The sequence below is a fragment of the Montipora foliosa genome, unplaced genomic scaffold (assembly GCF_036669935.1).
Source record: "Montipora foliosa isolate CH-2021 unplaced genomic scaffold, ASM3666993v2 scaffold_413, whole genome shotgun sequence".
NCBI lineage: Eukaryota > Metazoa > Cnidaria > Anthozoa > Scleractinia > Acroporidae > Montipora > Montipora foliosa.
The window spans coordinates 195,515-207,500 of record NW_027179716.1 but is presented as its reverse complement, the minus strand read 5'-3'; the positions used below and the strand labels follow the sequence as shown (position 1 = coordinate 207,500).

The window sequence follows — 11,986 nt, the reverse complement described above, 5'->3', positions numbered from 1 at the left end:
AAGTGTTCGCGAGAGTTGTGTTTTGAAGGGTGGGCCACCAATGGTAAAAATCCTTCACAGCTTTCGCTATCGTTTCTTGTCTCTTAGCTGCTTGCATAGCTCACGCGCACAGTAATATTGCAAGCTATGCAGGCTGGACGACGTAAGGAATTCGTTCACTTATCGCAATCGTTTTTGTCCCTTCGATAATGATCGACTATCTGACTTAGTTGAGACCTTATGGGCCACTTTTCTCATAAGTGATACAGGTAAAAGCTTACATTTGGCTCAGACTGATGTCATCATTGAAAGCACTCAATTGAACGTGTAGGATAGTGCGCTTAAATCCCGTCCGTATTAGAATCAGTTTTTTGCTTACTCATTGCTGTATTAATTCGTTTATGGTTGTTACGTAATTTTGGTGCTGGAGGTAATTTTGCTTTCGTTTTAGTTCTGCGCACTATAAAATCGCCCCGAACTATATAGGGAAAAATATGTAGTGACATGTTTAATTAAACTGGGTTTAACAAAATGAAACTCAGTCGCAGAAAAAGGAATAACTGGCTTTTACATGAAATTCAGGTGATTTTCAATACATGCTTTGATCTGTGCTAAATTTGTGGTCGACAAAAGTCAGTATACATGATTTAAAAAGAAGACACTTTGAAACCGTGTTTAAAACATGTTTAAGCGGTTTGGTGTAAATGGGGTATTAGTCTTGATCTTGCATCAATGAATGTGATGCCTGGTCCTGTTGATGCTATTGCTGTATTTCATAATCACTTCAGTCTGTGATGAGAAAGGTGACAAAAACTGGCCGACCTTATTGTATTGATAATATGCAGAGCATTTAGCCCAGGAATGATCATTCAGACGTGGTTGTGGGCTCAATAGGAAGATAGAACTTCCTCTTTCGCCATTCCTCAGTTGGTTTACAAATGTATCATGATCTGCAATAATGTTGTTTCAACAACTAGCCTTCACACAGGCTCTACGTGCGCGCGGTCAACAATCAATCCTGTTTCCCAGCTGTTGACCGACTTAACCGCTCGGAGAGCCTGTGTGAAGGCTATGTCAAGCATACTCGTAAGCTTAGCTAACCTTGTATCATAAAACTGTCTCCCTATCTATTACTAGCAGCAGATCCCTTATTCGTATGCCACCAGGAATTTCACTTCCCTTCACTTCACAGTCTTCATGTAATATAGGTTGGGTCTCGACATCTTTTAATCCCAACTCCGATGTACTACTACTGCACTCGCTTGAGCCGCGTGTAGGCTCTCTATTCCTTGTAAGAATGGCGTTTCTGTGCTTTCTGCTCATGTAGCCAACACCAAAAACCAACAAAGCAGAAAGTATAGCAACAGTACCAGAAACATAAAATGCTTCATTATACGAGCCAAGTCCTTCATGCAACCAACCTTGGAAAAAGAACAAGTTTTTCAAAGTTAATAATCGTGGTGACCGTCCTTCAGGCGCTTTTGGGGGGAACCTCAAACCAACGACCTTCAGACTACTAGTAGATAAAGACAACAATTTTCAGCGGTTGATTCAATTGCGTCTACAAAATTCAAACTCGATTTTTTTAGCTGCAAGGTCATTGCCATCAAAGGAAAATAAAATGGAAGGAAAAAAAAAGAAATCGTCAGTGTCGCTCCAAAATCTTAACCACAGGTCGCCAAAATGTCAAATGCAAAACTAATAATTATCCCTTCTGCAACCAGAATGAATGGAGGTGTTGATTCTTCGTTCTTTTTACAGAAGGTTCTGTAAATCGAAAGCAGTGAAAATGAAAACATTTAGCAATAATTTGATATAATCCTATAACAGACATCCCTTTACAATCCTAAAGAAATTTTTCAGGAACTTGCAATAAATATCTTTAAAGTGCTACTATGACCAAAAAAAAAATTTCTTTGGATTTCAAAACTATGTTAACTAAACAGTAACTGATCGAAGTTTTAAGCCTTGATTTCAAAAAGACACCCGTTTATTGTAACTGGAATTTTCCTATTTAATGGTCCGCCATTACTAACTTTAAAATCTTGAGAGAGCTGGATTGAGGAGAAAATGACGTCAAAGACTCAATAGTTTAAAGGGGCTAGGTCACGCTATTTTAGGTAATTTTGTTCAATTTTGTTAATTATGAGCTCTAAACGTCAAATTGGCAGAGCAATAGTCTTTCATTTGCAAAATCAAGGCCACATAACTACTGAGAATGATTTTCCAGCTGTGTAAATGACATTTTGAAGGGTGGGCCGACGTTTTTCAAATTTACCGAAATCGATCCATTTCAATCCTCTCCAGTTTTGTCCATCCATGTCCCTTCTTGGCTTCCCGGTGTTTTGTTAGAGTTCTTCTATAGTTTTGAACAGTTATTTTGATATTTTAGTTAATTCTACGACCATTCGATTAGTGCTGCAATTGCCTAAAATTGCCTAAAATTGCGTGACCTAGCTCCTTTAAGAATGCAATGCATGTGTATGCGGCCGAATTAATATGCAGCACGGAGTTTCGAGCTTTCAGACTTTTTAAACCCATGCTTTGCATATATAATGCATATATTAAGCTAGTGAGTAAATGACGTCACTTTTCCCTGATCCAACCCTCTGATGTCTATTCGGTCAGTTTGGAACGTGAGTAATGGCGGACCGTAAAAAACAAAACTTACACTTAAAGTAAATAGCCTTTGGAAGAAAATCAAAGCTTAAAATTTTGGCACTCGAGTGTTGAGCAATCACACTTTCAAAATCTGAAGAAAAAAAAAAAGAAGTTATTTTTTGATCATAATAGCACTTGAACGTCACCGCTGTCAGATTTATTTTAGCAAAGTCGTGACTAGCATAAGTACTCCCAAATGCAGGATTTTATGTGACTTAAGCATAAGCTTTTACGTCCAACTCGACATGTGTCTAGTCGTCCTCATAACGAACAGGTCGCGTGGGTAAAGAACGAGGAGCAAAACTGCTCATAACAGTACCTGTTATTTTAAAAGAATTAAGATCACCACCGCCTTAGCAGTGACTACTACGAACCAAATTGCTCAGAAACAAATTGTTCAAAGCGCAGTTAGTGGCTGAGATAACTACCGTCTCCGGAAATCTTGGTTGAAGTAAAATGGAATCATCCGTCTTGGTTCACTCCGACTGGAATATTTGGACAACCGGCGTTGACGCCTAAACCCAATCCTCCGATCAACTAATACCCCCATCCCCTGCCCCTCCCCAGAATGGATTCCATAGACCTTATTCATAAATGGCGGTCACATTTTTAATTCTTTTGTACACGTGCAAATTAGCCTACCAAGCCTCATTTTAGAGCAAGAATTCTTTTCAATTCACTGTAGGGTATCGAGGCTTGGTAGGCTAATTTGCACTTCGACAAAAGAATTATAAATTGACCGCCACTTATGAATAAGGTCTATACAGCGCTCCCTTCAACTGAAGCAATCAATCAACAATTTTACATTGACTGCAAAAATTCTCGCGCGCTCATTGGCTAATTTTTATTGTCAATAAGAGGACAGACACACAAATTTATAATTTATGCAATAATGATGCAATATTGCTCGCGTCAGATTGAAGTTTCTCGCATTTTTGTCTCGCGTTCTTCTTGTGTTTTGCCTTAATTTTGACCCCTCTGCCACAGCTACTTTGACAATGTTATGACGAAATTCATGATCAATAACAGAACAGACGCATGAAAAACTGACATCAATTTGTTAAATAGTTTACCTGCAAGTGGGGGACCCAAGCTCAAAGGAATCGCCAAAGTTCCAAACATGTTTCCAACCGCTTGTGACAGCTTTTCGTGTCCAACAACATCGGCAGTGACGACTGCAACTTGTCCAACAAAACAGCCATCAAAGAAACCAAACATTACTGCACATCCGACCAGACCAGGGTAGTTCCTTGCTAGTGGAAACATGGCAGTTATCACTCCGATAGAAAGAACAGCAAACTGATACAAGTAAAGCCTGTTGACATATCGCATGTCAGATAACTTGCCAAACAATACACGACCAACTGTTGAGGTAATTGAGAGAAACCCAATCAACCAGGCTCCTTTAGATTTTGGAATTCCTAAGTCTTCCGCAAATTTTACCTGCAGAGAAAAGTAATAGTACCGTCACCGATTCATTTTCCTTAGATTTATATTACGAAAGGGAAAGCAACCCGAATAACTAGAACGACTACAAGAAACCCATAAATTGGAAACACGCGCGGTTTCAAGAATAGTACAATTTAATGTTGGAACCGTGACATTTAGACAATGCCAGCAATAATACAGTTATGTCTTTTAGAAAGCCTTCATATTACCAAATTTCGCCGGCATACAGTTCAACAGCATGGCACTTTAATTGTGAGTTTAGAAATGGAGATAAACTGGAGACAAAGGAAAGGAACTTTATTGAAGCGTCTAGTCTTCTAGCGCTGGAGCACTAATTGCAGTGTAATTGGGACACTGTAGACTGAAATCAACAAATCAACGCAAATCAAATCAAATGTGGGTTTTTGAGGAGAAGGGAAAACCGTAGTACCCGGAGAAAAACCTCTCGGTGCAGAGTAGAGAACCAAATGAAGGTATACTTGGCGTCATCCTGAATATAATTAAAGTTTCCAGTTTTAAAACATGCTTCGTCATCATCATCATTGTCATTACTTTTAAAGACGGTGTTTCGGCAGAAACTTCTGCTTTCTTCAGTGTAAATGATGCAAATCTGAATATAAATATCTGATAAATATTAATGAGTAAAAATAAAACATATAGAAAAGAATGTATAAAGCGTGTTAAAATCAACAAAAACCATTTTTTAAGCCTTGTTTTTAACCAGCCCAGTTGCCATAGCAACAGCACAAGCCTTAGCCAAACGTCTACAATAAACCCTCGTGTGGTTAACTTTGACTTTTGCAAAAAACGGACGTACAATCATAAATATGTAAAAAATAATGGTGAATTAGGCATAGGTACTTGAAAACTGTGCTCGGCCACCAAATGTAACTTACCAAATGAACAAAAGGAATAAGATATCCAAACTGGAACAAAGCGACGGTTGTTACCCATAAGACGTAGGCTTTATTCTTCCATACTGATGTGTCGAATAGCTTAGTGTGCTCTTTTCGGTCCGCATCATCGATTTCTCTGGGTTTAAACAGCAAAGCAGCCATCCATAAGATACCCGCGAACCCACTTAGAATACGCATTGAGCTTTTCCAACCAACTGTCTGCAGTAAGAAGTTTATGACGGGACCGGCGACAAGCGATCCAACCCCACTTCCAGAGGTAGCAATGCCATTGGCCAAGGCTAATCGTTTCTTAAAATACTGTCCCAGAACAACGATTGATGAAACAAACGATAGACTGGAACCTACTCCCCAGACCACTCCATACGTGACGTACATTTTGGAAACTTCCTGCACGAAGGATGTCAGCAGTAGTCCCAAAACAGAAAAGAAAGCCCCAGCAAAGGAAACCACTCGACACCCAAAACGATCACACAACGCACTTGTTATGGGACCAAAAAAGAAATTTAAGCCCATTGCCATGGCACCAACCCATGCTGCCAACAAACATGAAAAGTAAAGCTTTTGATATGTGCGGTATATACATGTAAATCTATTTCCGTAACTGGCGACTTAAGCTAGTTAGTAAGCAGAAGAGCTGTGCCTATCTGTTATCACAAATGTCTGGGTTACCTGCACCAGTTTTGAAAAGCACAACACGAATATTTTCAGTGTTTAAATTCAGTTCGTAGTAATTTGATATCTTTGCACACTCTCTGCGAACGACCAATTCTCTGTTAGTGTCCATTCAGGAAAAGTTAATGACACGAAATGGATAGCACTCTACAATCGAAGTGAAACGATGATTCAGAACTAATGTGGCCTTCCCTTGACACGTAACTTAGGTTGATTTATTCCATAAAATAAATTAATAATTTATTGGTTAAATAATGAAATATGCTCTTGGGATTCCCTGTGATGTTAGCTGCGGGAGGGAAACGTTGTGTAATAACTTCACAGCCTCTTTGTTGAGATCCTTTCAATATAGGCAAGTCCATACGAAGCTGGCGACGGTGAAGCTCGCACAGACGCAGACGCCTACAGACGGATTTTTCCCGCGTTGCTAAGGAAGTGAAATTTTACTTCCGGTGACTAACGTCATCATATCATGAGCTGACAAGAAAACCCACTCACAAGCAAAAGTCGCCACACGAACTGTTGTTTCCATCGAAGGTTTTTTCTCGCCTTTCCTCGCGGTCGTTCTCAGAAAAACTGCGCATGCGTAAACGAACTGACTTCCGGTTTGAGAAAAAGCTAAATTTCCGGTGGTCTTTATATTGAATTACTTTTTTTTTACATGGCACGTTTCACCCCCAAATACAGAATATAGCGAAGCATTGATTTTTTCAAATCATCTTTTTTCAAAAATGTATGGGTATTTCAGTATCATTTATGTCTTTAAAAAGAACATTTTTGAAAATAAAAAGAAAACCATCTTGGCTGGATGCAAAAATGAATACAAATTATCAAACCACCGATTAAGTACCCAAATTGCGTAGCATGGAGACAAATTTACAGTTTTCTTTTATTAGTCACGTGACCATGGGCGTGGCATGATGACGCCATATTTAGGGTCATTGGCTTACAAAAGTTGGAAAATGACCAAAATAATGCCAAATTCTCTCAAATTACTTAACCATTACATCCTTATCAACGCACCCCAAAAAATACGTTAAGAGAGTGAGGCATTTACGTCAAGTTCACAACTCAAGCTTTGTTCATTGTTATATCGAGCTGAAAATATCTTCAATGCCTTCGGAGGCGTATATGATAGCATTGATTTCATTTGCATTGTAAATAGTGGCTTTCAATAAGAGGACCCTAAAACCCCGAGGGTCGCACCACTGCCTTGGTCGGCGATACACGTTTCCCGGTTTTTCCACCTGCTGGTCTAGTGTTTTTCGTGTCTGGCTCTGGTGAATTGATCTTCCCTTTATGATAGAGTTAATGTATAAGTATTTTTTTTTTTCATCATTAACAAAGCGAAATAAATGGCACGGTGGCTTCGCTGGTCCGCAACCCAGAAATCATCAAGCCTGAGTGTCCGGTTGAGTAGTGGAGGCAAAAGATGCCATGTTGCCAGGCTACGATGGATTCCTATGAGGTCGTGTAGTTTAGGCTGTAAGAAGAACCTACTACTGTTTCTAAAAATAACTTTTGTCAAATTCATAAATCCTTGCCTTTGCCTATATATCTGTCTCTTTATTTTCGCCAGTGTACGGTGATGGCACCTAATATTAATTTTATAGCAAACTTTTCCCCGTAGGCTGAATTGATTTGTTTGCAATTTAAATAAATAAATAAGTAACAAAAGTATACCCCCCAATTTACACCCGTGCGCTTTACAACTATATTTATTTGAAAGCAGCGTATCAAAGTACACCGAAGCTTCTGATCTTTGAACCACTCGTTATTTACACGGATTCTTTGATCATGATGTGGAGACAAGTACAATATCCCGTTAAAACTGTCACATGCAAGCATATATTAAAACATAATTTCTGCATTCGCCTTTTTTTCATATTTGTTCAAAAAATTCTTGGAAGAAGCGGAGTTATTAGTTGCGTTAATTCACTTTAAAAATTATATTGAAGGCCGGGACACACTAGGCGACAAGTCGCAGCGACATGTCTCTGCGACAAGTTGCTCCATGTGTACTACTTGCAAAACAAGTCGCTGCGACACGACGACTGTTCGGTGCACACCCAGTGATCTCGTATTAGGGGGAATGTGATTGGTTCATTTATATTTTGTCGCAGCGACGGTGCGACAACGCTGCTTTCGCTAATTTTGTCGCTGATGATAAGTCGCACGAATTCAAACTGGTTTGAATTCATGCGACTGATCGCGGCGACAAAATCCTACCGCAGCAACAATGATTTTCATGAAATTAACCGTGTCACACGAGGCGAATTGTCGCAGCGACTTATCGCCTAGTGTGTCCCGGCCTTAACGCATGATGTGGTAAAAGCTTATCTAATGCTTACTCACCATTCTCGGAACCGATTGATAGGTATCTGATTAATAAGTAATGTGAATGACGTTGAATATTTTATTCCCCAAAAAAAAGGCTAAAGGGAAAAAAAAAGAAGAAATGACTGCGCTTAAAAGCCCCGACAATTACATGGCGTGACGCTAGAGCAAATGGTCCAGCAATTTCGCCTTTGTGTGTGACATTTCTTCTGCGTTTTACGATGGAGTTGCGGCAAGAGTGCATAGGTGATGTAATCTTGGTTTCGGCCTCTATTCTTAATTATTCGACACATTTGTTAGCTTTAAATTTGTTCAGGCAACTTGAACGTATGCAAATTATTTCGGAAGTGAGAGGCAAGCTTTGACATACCAGTTTGCATTTCTCCTAGATTCAGATCGTCTAGTAGACTAACGTATAAAACACCAAATGAGTTATGGATGCCGAAGACCACAAAATTCACGATGAAAGTGCCACAGCACACGATCCACCCATAGCCTCCATCCGCCTTGAACTTTCTCTTGCCAAGATCAACTTTTGGCATCCGGGTATTGAGCCTCATTTCGTACCGATGTCTCGATGTTAGCGACAAGATCTCCCTCAAGTTAAACTCAAATCGCGGGTGGTTATAAATGCATTGCTTACGTTTTGGTTTACGTGCACGTGATGTGTTCTATCACGAATCTGCTTTAGCGCGCCCAACTTATCCTAACAAGTTTCGTCTCAGAGGAACGGTGCCGACTTCCTTGTTGCCAAGGATACAAAGGAGTAATTGATTAGGAGAGAAAAGAAAACACTTGATCAAAGTCACCGGAAGAAAATGAGTGTGTTTAAGTTCTTCCGCATTGTGCGCTCATGTTTTTTTTCACCAATTATTTTATTAACATATTCCAAATGATATTTTTGTTTTATATTTAATCGAATGATTATACCAGGACGGATTTTTCGCTATAGCCTAGTATCTTTATGTCCAGAATTGAGTTGTTTATCCACAATTACAATTTAATTTGACCTTGTCTAAGCTAATCGAGAACAGGCGTACATTATCAGCTGAAAGATGTATGAAGGGGTAGTTTCTAAAGAAACTGTGGTGCTGCGTCGGTGGGGAAGTAGTATACAAAAATTTGGTTTTATCAACGGAGTTGATAATGTAAATTGGCCACCGTACAGAGATTCTAAAAGCTGACGTTTCGAGCGTTAGCCCTTCGTCAGAGCGATTCGCTCTGACGAAGGGCTAACGCTCGAAACGTCAGCTTTTAGAATCTCTGTACGGTGGCCAATTTACATTATCAACTCCGTTGATAAAACCAAATAGGATTCGCTCTGACGAAGGGCTAACGCTCGAAACGTCAGCTTTTAGAATCTCTGTACGGTGGCCAATTTACATTATCAACTCCGTTGATAAAACCAAATTTTTGAAAGATGTATGGATCGTTTTCACGTGACGTCATCATTTTCTAAAATCCAAGAAAGTTTTTATCCTCATCAGGCATAAGAGGCGGTAAATTTGTATCCATTTGCAATTTTAAAGCTCAATAGCGTGCTGCGTTTGGAAACCAGAGCATTTTGAATTTCTGAGTTATAGCGGTGCGTGACACGAGGCGACGATCGAGTTTATTGAGAAATGTATATTTACCTCATGGTTTTGAGCCTTTTTAGAATTTAAAGCATTAGGAAAGTGATTAGGTAAATAGCTGTTTGTTCAGTACAGATGATCACTCGCCTAGATAGCCAAAGTAAGTAACAGATGTTGACACTATTTTCCGGCCGCCATATTGGTGCACCACAGATGTACACCAACATGGCGTTTTCATACTGGGCTCTGTAAATTTCTGCGAAACGTTTCGACGAATATCTGAAGTTTGGGGAAACGCACAGGCCTAAAACTTGGAGAAGTGTCTTCTTCATTTATCTTCTACATTCTTGACCTTTTCCATTGGATGGTTTTCGATTTATTTTTTTATTGCGTGACAGTGAAAACGATCTTATGCTGTCACGTAAAGCTGATCCTTAGCAAAACAGGATCTTAAAACATCCGTCGATAAGGTCATGGATAGAGAATGCAAATGAGAAGCTTTGTTTAAGCTTGGACAATTGATTTTTCTCGGGATGGTGCCAGTGCTTTATTAAAAGGACTTAGACAAACTACACTATTGGAGTCAATGTAACTGGATGGATTTTAATTCCAAGAAGTGTAAGATTAAAGTCTCTGTATTGCAGCTTCCTGGTCGGGTCTAATTTGAGGTATTACTCGGTTGTCTGGTCTTCATTCACTTAGCCCGCGTAGCGGCAAGCGTTCCTGTTCGAAAGAAGAGCATCGGAACGATTTTCCGCAAACTGGCCGCGCGAAAGTTGGGGCAAGAGACTCTTGCCTCAACTTTCGCGCGGCCAGTTTGCGGAAACATTAAAGAAATTAGAGAGAATTAATTCATTGTATGGCAACCAAGTTCATTCTAAAAGCCAGTGAAAGCTGTTAACCCTCTATGAGAGGTGTTTCCTATTTGATGTGTTTTACTTGATAAGGTGAATTTAGTATCCTTGGATATAAGACGGCCAATTCAGGTCGGCCGTAAGAAGTTAAGGTTGCAACTTAATTTTAACGGCTTCATTTCTCAAGCCTGGAGAGATTCCAAACATAATTTAGAGTTCCCTGGAGTGGTGAATAAGAAAAATGAAGTCGGTAATGTTTAAGAAGCAAACATTATTTTTAAACCTACAGAAGTTTTGGGATTATCAGAACGCGGCGGAAATGAATTTGTGGGTATCTCAAATGACATCGTCAACAACAATCAGCTTGCGGAGCAGGTGGAGACCCAAACATGTGTCAGCAGTTACACCCCTCCCCCCTGTCCACCCTTTCCCCCCCCCCCTAAAAAAAAGTATATAAGTGGACCCAAACTCAACCCACTTATGGCGTCAGATCCGGGAATCGAACATGGGCCACACTGGTTGGAGGTGAGTGCTCTCACCACTGCGCCATACCGGCTCCCCCTTTCAGAATACTGTGCAGACGTTTCGCCCTTCGGGCTTCTTCAGTACACGTTAAAAATTACCTGGTACCAGGTAAAACAAGACCATGTGAGAAGAGAGAGAACTCTCTCTCTCTCTCTCTCTCTCACTGGAGTGGATGTAATGCAATTGGGATTGTGGGTGTTATGGGGAAGTACAGCTAACAGCTATCCACCGAACGCAAGTTTTGAAAATACTACAGTATTGATGGTAGGGATACCAAAATAAAATCTTGATGATATAATTAACAATGTTTATTATCATATTATTTTCCTGGTTCCCAGTACCCCCGGTTAATATTGAGAATCAGGAGCCCATGAACTCCTTACGCACTATATCCTTGAGTCAACCTTTGCGCGTATATATTTTTAGAAGTAACCCTTCAGCAGGAGACTCGCATTTACATCAATTTGCCTTCATTGTTTTTTCAACTTTTTTCTTCATTTGACAATAACTTTATTCTTATTGGCCATTCTAAACAGTACGTGAAGAGCCGAAGAACTCGGGCGAGTTCGAAAAATAAAAACTGAAGATACGCGCAAAGGTTGACTAACAGTGGTTGTATGGGATAGGCAAGCTCCTATTCATGGGCTCCTGTGAGAGTGGATACCCGGTATACGCAGTCGTTTTCCTGGTTCCTAGTATCAGTCTCCTTTCTGAAGCGTCAAACAAAAAGCGCCAGAAAGGTCCGCTTAAATAAACCAGCTTATACAGATTTCAAAGTTCACTTATTTCAACTTTGCAACTAACTCAAACTAAGTTTCCAATACTTTTCTTTTTTTATCAGCTTTTGATTGACCTATTTTAATAGCATGGCCTTACCTATGTTATACTTTTTCTTTAGTTAAATGTAATGATCTTCTCGACGGTCATGGCCGGCACTGCCTGGATCCGAACTCGACCCACTGCAGGATATAGGGGCCTGGAGCAAAAAGTAGAATCTGGTTGCCATTTTATACTCTAA

The 11,986-nt window shown here is 39.9% G+C and overlaps 1 protein-coding gene across 1 annotated transcript in view; it reads right to left on the bottom strand.

Annotated features, from left to right (window-relative positions):
* The window catches only part of LOC137988313 (monocarboxylate transporter 10-like), an 8,888-nt gene extending 182 nt beyond the window's left edge, over nucleotides 1-8,706 (bottom strand). The window contains exons 1-4 of the mRNA XM_068834346.1: nucleotides 8,386-8,706; nucleotides 4,986-5,539; nucleotides 3,714-4,083; nucleotides 1-1,400 (exon numbers count right to left, since the gene is read on the bottom strand). The exon at nucleotides 1-1,400 is cut by the window's left edge and continues 182 nt beyond it. Of these exons, the coding sequence (XP_068690447.1) occupies nucleotides 1,087-1,400; nucleotides 3,714-4,083; nucleotides 4,986-5,539; nucleotides 8,386-8,575 (1,428 nt within the window). The 5' untranslated portion in view covers nucleotides 8,576-8,706 and the 3' untranslated portion in view covers nucleotides 1-1,086. The remainder of the gene's footprint in view (nucleotides 1,401-3,713; nucleotides 4,084-4,985; nucleotides 5,540-8,385) is intronic.
* Between the last annotated feature and the right edge of the window lie 3,280 nt (nucleotides 8,707-11,986).